This window comes from Diadema setosum, chromosome 1, assembly GCF_964275005.1.
Source record: "Diadema setosum chromosome 1, eeDiaSeto1, whole genome shotgun sequence".
NCBI lineage: Eukaryota > Metazoa > Echinodermata > Echinoidea > Diadematoida > Diadematidae > Diadema > Diadema setosum.
Window position 1 is genome coordinate 32,451,186 of NC_092685.1, and position 14,798 is coordinate 32,465,983.

The following is a 14,798-nucleotide window of genomic DNA, read 5'->3' on the forward strand; positions in this document are numbered from 1 at the left end:
ACGCAAATTTCACCATCGAATTTCAGTTTGCACCTCCCGCCCTGATGTAGTCCTTGCGTTGAACGCACATTCAAATTGTGCGAAAAATCTTATATTTTCCTTGTAAAGCCCGTTAGAATTAATTTAGTACCTAATTGTGACATATACATTCAACGACTGCTTCAAACGAAGTTATGCTATTTCAATGGAGTGGTAACGTAAAGAATATTAAGTCTGAAGCTTTGAGACTGCCGTTTAAGAAAGGGATTCCTCTCGAAGTGAGAGGCATTTTGAACGAAACAGTTGATGATAGATATACAGTGAAGCACTGATCATTGAAAACTTGAACGTTCATATTGGCAAATCACCACAGAAGTAGAAGTAATTATACGACTTAACATTAGTCTAGAATGACAGTCTTTAGACAGAACTGATGCCTTTTAACATGGCAGCGTCGGCAAACTAATTTTATACATGTATTATACAATCTTTATCAAGATAATAATGAAGGACATTATGTACCTTATTTCAGTGATCATGATGATAGCATACATAAATATGTCATATCAAATGCAAACATATTAAATTTCTAAATAGAGAAGGAGAAAATGTTGATATTGCTTATTAGCAACATTAGGATATAGTTTTAATCACAACCACGTAACCACCGCGGCTTCATCAAGGTAACAAACAATATAGGACATCATTCCTTTATGCAGTCATCTGTTTAATTTTCCTCAATTTCCACATTTCACTCTGTCTGTTTCATCATAACAGTTCTAAATTGTATTCAAAGACCTATATTACAAAATATTCATGGGAATAACGTGGATCTGAAAACTGTTTTTGAAAAGCATGATTTCATTTTGTCGGTGAAATACACAATGGAAGTAGATAGATGATGCGAAGATTAAACGACTTGATCTCTAATCAATGCCCGTAAACATCACTACATTATTATTATTCATCATTTGACCTTTTTGTCACTAATTTTATTTGACCGCAAACGTGACATTTGTTTCTGTACGGATGCATAAAACTTTTATTTTATGGATACTGTAACTACAGTCGCAAGTTTTCGATATGTTGTCACGGTATAAGGTACATTGTAAAATCTCTCCTGTGTGATGCCCTCTATAACAACAGATACCCCTCTAGGATGATTAAGGCATTTTATCCTGTCAATAGTCCCGTGATCTGAGCAGATATTGTCAACTCGTCCTGATTTAACGGAACGACTCTTCTCACATCTCTCAAGACTTTGAATAGAGCCAAGTTAAGAGTCCTATAGAAACGGGTATAGAAACTTGGCAAAGCGTAGAAATCTCCTCACTAATCCTTACGGCGGTCGGTTGCTACGCGACCCCCAAACGTCTCTGTGTATGTCATAAATACACAGCGCGTGCGCAGTGGAGCAACGCGGCACTATTACTTGGTGTGCGCGGAGAGTTTGTTGACAACGTGGGTAACAAGTGGTCGTCCTCACCCTCGAGACTGAGAGGCAGTAATAAACAGACAACACACAAGACACACAAACTTCGCCGCTCTTCACGAAACCTCAAGAGCGACTTCAAGACAGTCTTGTAAATAGTCACACCAAGTAAAAAACCGCGTAGTGAAAGTAACAGTCTACCAACGGTGGAGCAACACTAATTCATCGCAATCAATCACACATAAAAAGGTGGATTATATCTTCTGGAAAAATATTGTTATATTTGGATAACACTAATTTCTTGGTACCAAATCGGACAGAATAATTATACCGCGACCATGAGTAACGTTGCGGTAGCGACATCGCTGGACCCAGCGGTTGCCCGGCGGCGGGACCAACTCTACGGCGCTGGGAGGATGGCTGCTCTGAGTTCCTTGAAGCAGTCTCTGACACAGGACCACATCAAAATGATTGCCAAGGAAGGGATGCGTTCTACCTCACCCATCTTACAGAGTACTACTAGAGGTACCTTCATGGTGAGCATTTTTTTTTTTGTTTCTTCTTCTGTTTGTCTGTTTTTCTAATTAACTCTGGAAATTTAAATCACGTTGCAGTAATTTTTCCTTTACGAAAGTCTGCTTAGACCGATGACATGAACGTATCCAAAGATAAGTTATATCATAGGATTTTTGTCTGCATTTATGTGTTTTGCACTGAAGTATTCCATAATCTTGGGATTAGAAATCTGATGTGCCTTGAGCAGAGTATTTAACAACTTAAATTTAATTATATCTAATATATGGCTTAAGGCTTCGCAGTCAGTTATATTCTAGCGAAAAATAAAAGAAGCGCAAGAAAGAAATATAAAAACAACAATACACTACAAACTTTTGAACTACAGATACTCGTATAGTATAGATCTTAGATCTTCATTCAGATCCAAATTATAAAACTACGAGTCCTACTTCTATTATCTTAAACCATGCTTCAATGCTTCATATATGACCAATTTATATATCAGACATTATTATGCACAATGTCATGATTACAGCTGAAGTACAGTGTACGTTGTATAGTGTGTGTGAGACATATACTGTCATCGTTAGGAGTAAGGTGATATAATCTACAACAAATACTCTGGCTTTCTTTTTGCCGTCACAGCTGTAGTGCTACCAAGATGTAATCGTTGTATTACAAATCGACAATTTCGAGATAGTAACCTGACAGGGAGAAGCAAACTACAAATTTCTATATATACAACTTTATCAGTACTAAAGCAATGTCATGAATAATGTCTGTCGGCTGTCTGGGACCGTCAGACGTCGTGTGGGTCTCGAGTGTGTCGGTGACCCCTTTGCCCCGAAAGTTGCGTCGCCTGGTTACTTCCAGCTGTACTCCCATGTGACATGTGAAATGTTAACTACAAAATCCATCATCACATGATGAAAATGCCACATACAGCTACGATTCTAGAGGGAGGCAGCTCACATACTTACGGCTAATGGGCACTGATTCTGGCTACTATTAGTTGCATTTCGGTGAAGAACATGTAGATTAAATAATTGATGGCAAAGATTTTACATCATTGTGGTGACTGAAATATTCGTCTGATGCCATGTCTCAAAATTATTAGTTCAGAAAATAATACCAATGATCCAAGAATTTGCTATATACAGTACAGATTTATAATCCGATTGGTTTAAGAAAAAGTTGGTACAATAAGACAGCCGTCGTCTCGGTAATAAAAGTCGAACAGAAACCCCCGTACATGTCATCTATGGGGTTACGAAACGGGTACAATGCATAATCTCTTGGAATCACGGAATCATTTTTTCAATCTCAAATTATTTGTACCTTGAAGAGGGCCCACCACACAGCAAAGCGCCTTCACTTACGCATATGCATCTTGTGGATATAACAATGCCTAGTCGTGCCCTCATGAAAGAAAAACAGAAAAGAGAGAGCGAGAAAAAAAATCGATACTTGTTGTTCCCTTTGAACAAATTCCTGAATCACTCGGCATTGGCGAACAGCGATCGATGGCGGTTTGGACCTCGTCTCGTACAATGATTAACCTCCATGCACCTGCCGCTTCTTCCTGTTCTTTCACCCGGCGGGAAGATATTAAATAAGTGCTAAATTCCATCATAAAGCTTGGTGTCGACCCATACAGTCTTTCATACAATTTGGAAAGAGTAGAGAGTAATTAAAGTCCACACATAATTATATACGTATCCTGGTCTGATGTTGGTAACATACACACTTTGTACAACTGAGATTACTATAGACATGATAGAGGTGTTTTTTAATGTTATATTCACCTTTGGCTATACCTCAAAGAAGGCTATGAATAGCTCATTACCTTAAACTTGCTATTTTATCTTCTTTTTTTTACCTATACAGGCACTGATGATGGTTATATGTTTATGCATATATTCTTATTATAATTTCAGGGAACGCAGCCAGATCGAAGTGTTGGCGTGTCTTGGGACTCTGGCCTTCAGGTGAGACAACATTATTTTTAAATACTTTATTAAAAACACACACAAACACAAACAATTAAGTCATAAAAACAACAACAAACAAGCCCTAAACTATGTCTTTTGTCACCATCCGTTAAAAGTTAATTGTATTGCGCGTATACATGTATATTCACGGAATTAATCATCCTTTGAGCAAATCTGTGGTATAATATCAGATGTCTTCTCCTCTTAAGCATAATTATCATTATCGAAAAGTGTGCATTATCTTATTTGCTTATGACAACGTACAGCAGTATTCATTAGCTCAACAGTGTGAGAAGATTGTTGTTATATCAAAAAAAAAAAAAAAAAAAAAAAAAAAAGCCCAAACGTGAATCAAACGAAATCCACTGAATTTTGAAGTATATAGATATAATATTTCTTCGGTTGTAAAAAAAAATCGTATTCAATCATACTAATAGTGTTTTGATATGAAATATACAAACAAACAAACCTCATTCACTGTATCCAACAATGAAGATATCGCTTAAAGTAAAGTGTACACTTACTCGTAGATTGGTCACTCAGCTGTATTATTATGATCTAATGCTACCATTCCCTCCCTTTCTCTTTCGTTCTCTCACGTGAAACAGAAACTAAGCCAGGTAAAAACCCGTTATATCCTACTCCTTAGATGTGCGGTGCAAACTGTTGTATCCCTCTAATCCTTTCATTCTATTGACATCTAGGCCAGGATTGTCTTTTTTGCCTACCTCCAATGCACTCTTTCTTCTTCTTCTTCTTCTTCTTTTTTTTTTCATTTTCTGTCTACCTTACAGACTCGCTGTCACTATTTCATGTTCGTTGGTATCTTTTTAACCATGTCTCCCTGTTCACTCGACCCCTGATTTTCCTTGTACTTTTATGGGCTTGACCCAATTTACAAATTAACAACACTCGTGTTCCTCTGGTATGGTGTCTGAAGTTATCGTTGTTTGTTCCTCTAACAGTGAAAAATTATAACTAGCGATAGTTACTTTGGTACTGACACATTCTAATAATCTAATTCTATTCTAATAATAATGTTTGTGTGTTAGTTGAAACACCTGAATATCAATTTCTTCTTTGTCTTTTTTTCTTTATTATGCTTGGAGTATCACACATTCAAGTTTGTTTCTGCCATTAGTGGGTTGCATAACTTATCAGCATAATGACGGCGACAAATACTGGATGTCATTTAGTCACGCCATTCGCTCTGTGTTCTAATTACACTTTCTGAGCTAGGCTATTATGGGGTATGTTTTAACTAATGGACGCCAACATTAAAAGTAATAGATGTTATTTCTTTTTTGTTTATATTGCCACTCTCCAATTTCCTGAAACAGATTAAAAAAAAAAATACAATTTTTAATGTATGAATTATTATTCTAACTTGACTTTTTTTCTCTTCAAATTTAATACATTTTGACTGAAATCACGTATACTGCACATTGATTTGTCTGTAACCATGGGAACTCTTTCCTTTACTTCCCCCGACAGATGAAATCTCATTTCGAATTTCGCGGGGATGGTGCACCCGTCGACGAAACGATATACAAGACTTCCCTGACAAGCAACGACTACATAAAGACGAGATTGGAAAAGGTAAGATAAATGGCTGTCATTCCCTCTTCAGTTGAATGGAAAACATTTTAGTAGACATACGCATAGGATTGATATGTATGTAAGTTTGTATGTGTGTGTTTGTATGTATAAACGTACGTATTATGATTATTCATACACATACGTACACTGTATGTATGTATGTTTGTATGGGATGATAGAGACACTAATAATGTTATATACGATGGTGCGTGAAATATGAAGAGATCAAATGATTGTCTTTTTTTTTCACATTGGCATATCTCTTCCTTTTTTTCTTCTTTTTTTTTTTTGCCTTTGATGCAACGTTTTCATGGCTTCTGTGAATATGTGACATAGGTGTTTTAACTTCCATCAGCTGGATTTCGGTAATTTGAAAATTATAAGCAAATAGGTTATCACAAATCTTTGTTTTATTTTTGTTTGCATGAATGCAGCTGCCGCCTGTCAAGCCAGAGGACAAGATCAATTTACCAGTAAGTATAGAATTGAAATCTGTATCAGTTTTTCTCATGAAAATACTTACTCTTCACATTGTGAACCGTCTAGAATGTTTTTTTTTTTTTTTTTGTAGTGACAGCGTACATAAACAAAATGAGAATGTTGTGGTTTTGATAACATATTCAATCTCTCCTGACAAACTATTTCTCCCCCACCCACATACACACACACACAAGGACTTACGATGCCAGTGGAAAATCGGACGTGGCAGTTTGAACAAAACGACTTTGTCTCGATGAAAAAATGCAATTATACGTAGTTTTGTTGCGACAAAATAACACGTGGAGGTACTTGGTATTGATATTTGCTAATTCATTTTAAGATTGTCCACATCTGCACTGTCAACTGGTCTTGATTGTATCTTCTTCTTTTTTCTTATTACAGGATATGAACCCAAGGTACTGGAGAGATGGACAGTTTGGACAATCGTTGTATTCATCAGACTTCGTCGGTGGACAGGTATGAACCCCTCTCTAACAACTACTAGTAATAAGCTAAGAAGTGTCTTCCCTACTGTTGTTAAGCGCTATTCTCCTGTGCGCATATTATGATGCGCGCACTGTGCACAATGCTCAATGGTCTAAAGCCCCTACCCTTTTGTGACGTAATAACATATCCTTTGAGGTTACAGAATTCTTATTGTTTGCTTGTTTGTTGGTATTGACATAGAATGAAACGAGGTGCTTGTTATCTGCAAATACATTTATGCCTATGGAACTCTTTAAATGCCTGACAGACTAAAAGTGTGCACAATAATAATAATATATCATTTCGACTCTTGTTGACAGACGATACGAGATCTGGACCAGAATCCCGCCATTCCACAGTCGCGCAACGAAATGAGAAGACGAAACGTCAAGGACCTCCGCACGACACATTTCAAGTTTGGCAACGATCCCTCAAGGTAAATATTCAATTTTCTTATTTAGTGTCTTCCCTTTTGTCACTCAAAACTCCCCATGCAATGGAAGACCAGCTTAACGTAGCTGAATATGGGCTTTCCAGCCATCTTCTCAGATGGAAAATTAACAAACAAGCAAACAAAAATGATAAAGGATAAGAAAAAGTATGATTGCATTTCCTATCGGAACATAAGTATATGCCTTGGAGATCGCACAAAGTCAAGTTAATCTCCTTTTTCCATTCTCAGTTATAACAGCGAGACGGTGGACTCGTTTCACAAAAACTTGTCGACGAACGGGGCGAGGCTGGCCCCCATCCCACCGACCAGCAAGACCGAACTCAGCCCGTCAGCCGTGGCCAGGAAGATGATCGAAGACGAGAGGGAATCCGCCGTCTTCAGACAGGGAGACTATAATGTCACACGTGAGTCTAAAGTCATGCAGCACTGTCTCGCTCAAGAGGTCTATTTTCTCTTTGCTGATAATGACCATTGGTTTATTCCTTTGAATGGCGGAGTGATCCTTTCCATCTTCTTTCGAGATCCCTTTTCAATTTTGATCCTCCTCCTTCCCTCTTGTTTTCTTCTCCCTCTTCCTTTCTCCGTCTGTTTAAATAACACCAAATCTGGTGTGACTGATTAAATCGTAATTGACAGTTTGCCTGTGATATCTGAAATTATTCAGAATCCCGATAAATCTCCCAAAATGAAATCTTGAATATCAACATCTGATACGTGATGTTTGTCGTGTGTGTGGTTTTTTTTTTTTGCCATTTTCATTTTCACAAATAATTGATAAATGCATCTGTTACCACAATAATCTAGTGTTGTAATTATAAACGTGTATTCTCGATATCATGTGAATATCGTATATGTGATTTAAATTGCAGGACCCAGACCGGGCCAGACGACATTTACACACGACTACGACGCCACTTTGAAACCAGACAAATCGGCAGCTTTCGTCGAGCCCACAAGGATACAGAAAGGACGATTTCTTCAAGACGATCCCACGCTTAGGTATAGCCCTCTTTGTTGTTGTTGATCACCCCCTTTTTCATCATTTTCATAGCATGATCAGACCTTGTGAATACTATAAAATTATACCTGCTGCCGTACATTCCAGACATAATGTTTTTACGTGTAAGAGCATGTACTGTTTATTTACCATTCGCGTAGTCTTACATGACTGGCAACGTAGGGATAGTGTACGGGGTGATTTGACCAGTGATCCGAGGTGACTATGAATCCCTCAGAGTGGTAATGAAGAGCGATGGAATATGCAAAGCAAAATAACAACAAAAAATAACATAAATAACATGCTCTTTGTTACCTTTGCATTATAGCTTTCATCCTGTTATAGTGTCCATCCAAGGTCATTCCAAAACAATGATAATGATATCCAGTAATCCCAAAGTATACACTATCCACCCATTTGTTCTGTCAATCTTGTCCTCCACAGGTCGCAGTTGGAAGAAGAGGGTGTATCTCTCTTGCCACCGATCCCGAAGGATCAGAATGCACTTGCCAAGGTGGAGGCCACCAGCTCGACGCTCAAACAAATCTTCCTCCAGTATGATCCTGCAAGGTACAGACTAAGCGCCCCTGCCTTCACACAGTCTGTCGGAAATAAAAACTTTCGACCAGGCATAGTACTGCAAGAATTAATTTTGGAAAACGTGTGCTAGAGAAGCTGCCTCTGAATGGATATTAAGGACAAAGGAACAAGTTGCGGTCTCGTAGGTTTAGATAGATAAGTTTTATTTATGCCATTAGTTACTAAGACTTACAAGGACTTTCTACACTAATGTCTTGCTGTACAGTCATATGATACATTTATCCTCTCTTCCCCTTTTGTGGATTAGTGAGAGTGTCAAAGTTCCATCTAGTACATTCCAATAGATTGCATCACCTGATGTTTAACCTTAAAAGACAATAGTGATTATAATAATGGTAATAATAACGTAGATTTATGTTTACAGTAAAAACAGTTACCATTGTCGTTATTACTCACTTTGTTACTCACTTTGTGTGTGTGTAATTTTCATTCTAGGAGCGGTTGTGTGAGCAAAGAGGTGCTAAAGAGGGTAGTAGACTGCCTGCTAGACCCCATCCCACCTGTGGTGCTGGATACACTCATCACCAAAACTCACCACGGAAAAGATGGAACGATAGACTACAATGACTTCGTGAACAACTTTGCTGGTGAGTTAGCGTTTCATCACTTTCACTTAGGTATTGCAAACAACCAAATCATATCTGTTCCGTTCCATGCTGTTCTACTTTGAAGGTATGGCAGGTGAATAGTGATAGCATAAGAACATGTTATTTGATCAGTGCTTTACCAAAGGGAATCAATTTTTCCCCTCCTGAATGCATCTCAGAATCAATTCCACGTTGTGTTTTAGGTCTTCTATTATACCCAAAGCTTATCAAACTTGATAATGACGAATACTTCTCCCTATTCTTTTTTTAGCATGGAAAACGGGTGATTTGTCAAAGGCTAGCCAAGAAGCGTCAGTGCCAGCCGCTCCAAATCTGCATCGGATCACCCCCGGTGTGCTGTCCCGCGGGTCGGGTAAGAGTGCGGGGTCGGCTGAGGGGAGCCCCATGCTTGACAGTGCCATCCTCGGCAAAGAGTACCAGACGTCGGTTCACTTTCAGGTTTGTGTTGAATCTCTTTTCCAAGTTCCCTCTACAATATCTCCACTGATTGTGATGTGTATTTATTTTCGAAGTGGACTATAATTATTTTCCTCTACCCCGGCAAGCTCTTGTATTCTATAAAAAAAAAAAAAAGACTAACTTACTATCATCGTTATACCCCAGCTCTTGCAGGTTTATATTAGACAAATTCAAGGACCTGGTTCGAATTTTGTATCTTTCTTTTCGTTGATGAAATGCTGAAAGAATTTTGACAATATTTAAAAGGTCCTTCACACAGTACTGATTTGGAACCAAACGTTATTATTTTTTTTTCTTTTCCAAAGAGTATTTTCCAAACATCCGTTCCATGACCGATGACGTACTTAATGGTGATGCTTGCATTTTTACTGTGCAGTTTGGAACAGACGAGGACCCGACTGGATCTATCTACAACAAAGATTTCGTCAAAGAGCGACCTGCCATTGAAAAGCCCGCCAGGACGGAGCCGCCCAAGCCCTCGGAGGTACGTCATTCTGCACCCCTTTCATGCCTTTTGTCTATCTAGATTCACATTCAATTCACTGACAGAAAGCTATACAGCTGTACAAAAAGGCTTTAACAAAAGACTAGTTCTTCTATACTCAAAAAATTTTCTTGAAAACCCGAAATGACACTGATACAATGCTTGTTATCATTTCATAACCTCAGCTAGTTGCTGTGGTATGTAGTGAGTAATTTCAACCTATTTTACCGTCCAATGAGTTCCAATGAATCGCAAATGTGTGCTTTCATTTTATTGCATGCCGTTCATGTCCGACTTGTTGTTGTTACATATGAATAGGCTATACACTTTGATGGATTGATGTCTGTTTATATCCAGGTGATGCACAAGATCCCGGGAGTTGGTTTTGAAACGAGTACGAAACAGAGCGACTACACCGACTTCAGCAACAAGCCGTCCCAGACGCATCTTTACATGGTAAGTTACCAGCTCATATTGTACATAATTTAAACGTCACGTTCATCTCGTGCTCTTGCGCCAATTGACGTAATAAATATGGCGCATTTCCGTCTTTGTTACGAGGTGCTTGACGAGAAAAGAAATGGACTGGAACTTGAACGAGAAGAAGCTTGCACAAATAACAACATTTTTTGAAAACATTGTTATAGCTACTAGGTATGTAACAATTGCACCACTGGACGTTTTACACACTTTTATTTTATCGCCATACAAAATCCGTAATGACTCACGAAGTGAAAACACTAAATGGACCTTTTGCAATGAAAATGATAAGCATCATATTGTTCATATCTTGTTATAAATGAATTGCTATATGGAATATTATGAGTTATCATGGTGTATAAAAGCCAACGTTCTGACCTGTTTTTTTTCACCGGGTTTTCCTTTCGTGATCCACAGATGGCGGTGCGTGACAACGAGAGTTTGAGAAACAAGAAGCGCCACAACATCAACAACGTCATTCTGACTTGTGACCGCGAGCGGGATGCTGCCGATAGGCAAAACTCACGTGAGTCGAGTTTAAAGGTTCTTGCCCACATCTTTGTGACTTGCACTATATATCATGAATGAGGAAATATAGAACCAAGGCACTGCATGCTGGAAAATAATTAAATAGATTCTGATATAGCTGACTGAAATCAGCTGGAAATGTTTACCATCCATTAATTATTGAAGCCAATTTTGTTGTACTTTGCAGGCAAATTGTAATGTTGGAGTCAAAGAGCCAGTACTTATGATTTTTAGACATGACGTATGTCGCATAGAATAAGATGTTTTTGTCTTTGAGCGTTGTTTGCTTATGCGTCTTGTTTGTTTGTTTTTAACAGTATCTCACACGAATTACACCAAGCATCACATGGAAGGCGCCCCCAAACATCCAGACATCCCACAGCCAAAGTACCGTTATCTAGACACCATTGGCTGTCTCCCTTACACCGCTAACATCCCGATGACGTCGGAGACAAGCGAAGCCTACGATGCTCGCGGGAACATGCAAAACACGGCCGAGGCTCAGCTACGACTCAACGACGTGAAGAAGGACAGGCGGGAGCGGGTGGAGGACGCCAGGCGAGTCCACTTCAAGTTCGGCAACGACGGGCTCAAGCACGTGACCGAGGCCCAGGAGAGCTTTACCGACGAAAGTCTCAGGGGGCCAAGAATTTCTGCGGCGGGGAAGAAGAATTCCGACGACCCCAGATACAAACATACTCAAATTAGGTGAGAATATTTTCTCTTTTTAGGCAGACTGCTCTCGACCCTTTATTGCTGACAGGGACACCAGTATGTAACCATAATCGTATGTCAGTGTGACTGTTTGATCCCGAGTGTTGACCGCTACCTTTGCTTTCACCTTTGAAAAGCCAAGTCCTGACGATTGTTGCTCCTCTGTTTAATTTGTTACAGTGCAAACACCCAAGACCTGACCCTGAATCCAATGCGCCCCAGCATCTTCGAGTCGATCCGAATGGCGAAGAAATCCTACTACAACAAGTAAGTTCTCACCCTGAAAACTCTTATGAGATGAAAGATTATGTTCAGTGTTCCTTGTACCAAAAGACATCGTTTCGACTCACTTCACACACTGCTAAACTAAAGAATAATCGATGTCATTATCATGTTTTCGAGCCGTTTTTCTTTTCGCCCAGAAACGTTTCCTTTATTTTTTGTTCAAGATATGATAATTACGAATAAAGGTGCCTTCTTCTCTGAAAAAAAAAAATATATATATTCACTAAAATTGTTGTGTCCTCGTATCTGATAGTACGCCGAATCCCCGAGATCCGCTCCACATGAAGCTCCGGCGGACGTTGATGGCAGCAGATCCAGAGCAGACCGGCCGACTCACGCAGGCGCAGATGAGGGACGTGTGCAAGGGGTTTCAGATCAATGTCAGCCAGAAGTGCCTCAACAAACTTTTGCAAAGGTACACAAAGTTTACAGCGGAACACAGTCTAAGGATTAAGGCAATTCACCCATTCCATATATGGACTAGTTTTCTGTCTTCTAAATTTGCTTTGAGAGACGGTATCAGCCCAAATCTCTTTGTAGCTAACGATAGACAATCTATCGGAGAGGCAGTTGGTCTCGCAAGTTATTGCGAATATAACCACTCCTCAAAAATACCATTGAAAAGGGATTGACTTCATGCATTTATGTATCGGATGTTATCATTCCAGCCCGCAATTTCCATAGATCGCAACCCCACCTTTTAAAGTGGGTTTTCATTATAGTGCATGAGAATTAGGCACACTTGTAGTTTATTCATCTTTCCCTCTTGTAACGAAACGAAAGATTTGACTCGTGATTTGATGATGTCGAAAAAAAATGTTCGGTCAGATGACGAGTAAGTTCGACAAAACGAATTCTTATGGACTTTTGTTGCCTCCTGTAACAGGTGTGATCGGGACGGTGACGGGCGAGTTGACTACCACCAGTTTGTCCGCGACCTGACACTGGAGCAGGTACCACAGGAGATCTCGGCTGCACACAGCGTGTCCACCATGGGTCACGACTACAAACCTCTGCACCAACGGAGGTAAGCTCATGTCTGCATCATAAGCACACAACGACAGTTTTTATTTTGTTTGTTTGAAACAAAATGTTCACAATTTTACGCATGGTGCAGGGGTTGTTTATATACACCCTATTTTTTTTCCGAATAATTGCTAAGCTCATTCTACTTGTCGAAAAGTATGCCTGTATTGGTTCCAGATGTACAACGAAATAAGAGTAAAAATGATGGGTAATCTATTCATGAGAAAGGACGACAGTTCGTTATTGTACTATCTTTATAAAGCATTTGTATAGCTAAATATTTATGAATGAGACAATGTTTGCTTGTAGTTCTACATAATCTATTTTACAAGATATGTATTATATCATATTTCTGGTGTCATTTTTAATGATATAATATCTTTCATTCAACCTTCAGCCACACCGATGCTCAGCTTCTCACCATCCAACACATGGATAAGAAGCCAGTGATGCCCGCACCGTCACATTTCTTCCATGCTGATCCGTTTTTCCGTGAGTTAACATTATTTTGCTATTATCTTCCCTTTGATCCCTTCAAATCTCATGCCATGACGAGAAGAAAATATTGATACGTAATTAAAAGTTATTCACTCTATAAAAAAAACAACAAAAAAACAAACAAACAAACACCAACTTTCTATGTGAATTAGAATTGTCTTTGATTGCAGCTGAGCGTTATTATCAACACATTTATTTTTCTGTAATGTATTTATGTCTCAAACTGAGATTCAAAAAAAAAAAACTCATAGACTTGAAAAGACTTAGAAGTTGATTTTTCAGCACTTTCTCCTTCGGCTTCAAATTATTCTTCATTCTAGAAATCAAGTCAATTATTGATTCCTCTGCTGCACTTTGCATTACAATTCAGAGTAAAACTGCATTTGTAACTTTGAGTTCCCGCAAAGTCTGTATAGCTGCCACTGAATATTCACGATCTAATTCTCCTCCTTCTTTCTTTCACAGAAACCCCTTTCCTGTCCGTGTCAGATCGCGATTTCTGCAAACCTGAACTCCAAGGATCGTGAAGAAACTCTCAGCCCGCGGATTAACCTCCGTCCAAATCTCCTGTGCAGTCAATGATGTGTGCGCCCCCTATCGTCCTGTTACTTTGCCTTTCGCTGTATAAGACTCTGAAGATTTGCCAGCTTTGTTGCAGTTGTTGTAAAATAAGTGCAATTTTAGAGCAAATAATTTGCAATATGCGCTCAGCTTGTACAATAAAGATTTTTGTCATTCCTTTATTTACAAAGGAGAAAAAAGTGTTTAAGTGCAAGTTCTTTTGCCGTCCAGCGATTTATTCATTATTGTACAGGAATATTATTTGTTGTGTGTGAACTTTGTACTAGCGGATAGCAATTCTGCTTACTTCTATTGTTTGTGCCATGTATGCAGTTCATCTTGCTTCTGTAAGAATGCAGGAAGGAGAAAGAGTGCGCATTTATATGTTGCAAATAATGTTAAAAGTGCCGCTATAGTGAAGCGCTCCTCGATTATCAATGAATTTATTCGACACTGTATTGTTCAAGGGTGCTAGGCTCGAGTCCATATTGCGGGTCTTGACCCTACCCAGCGATGTTCGTAAGAGTTGTGATACAGTGTGTTAAATATGAATGGTGGTGGTTAATTAAGAGAGGTGTAATATTAACATTACCCTGAATGAAATATTATCATGCTTCCAGA

General features: G+C 38.9%; 1 protein-coding gene across 2 annotated transcripts; it reads left to right on the forward strand.

Annotated features, from left to right (window-relative positions):
- Nucleotides 1-1,494: 1,494 nt before the first annotated feature.
- Nucleotides 1,495-14,798, forward strand: LOC140235482 (uncharacterized). 2 transcript variants are annotated; one of them, XM_072315512.1, is made up of 21 exons: nucleotides 1,495-1,947; nucleotides 3,865-3,915; nucleotides 4,527-4,538; nucleotides 5,413-5,517; nucleotides 5,952-5,990; nucleotides 6,400-6,474; nucleotides 6,804-6,919; nucleotides 7,166-7,341; nucleotides 7,807-7,936; nucleotides 8,379-8,504; nucleotides 8,970-9,121; nucleotides 9,393-9,580; nucleotides 9,978-10,085; nucleotides 10,443-10,541; nucleotides 10,983-11,091; nucleotides 11,411-11,801; nucleotides 11,988-12,074; nucleotides 12,346-12,507; nucleotides 12,979-13,119; nucleotides 13,516-13,610; nucleotides 14,082-14,798. In XM_072315512.1, the coding sequence occupies exons 1-21, from the start codon at nucleotides 1,750-1,752 to the stop codon at nucleotides 14,141-14,143; spliced, it is 2,622 nt and encodes an 873-aa protein (XP_072171613.1). In that variant the 5' UTR covers nucleotides 1,495-1,749; the 3' UTR covers nucleotides 14,144-14,798. The 2 variants fall into 2 exon arrangements, with proteins under 2 accessions (XP_072171613.1, XP_072171617.1); XM_072315516.1 differs by lacking the exon at nucleotides 4,527-4,538.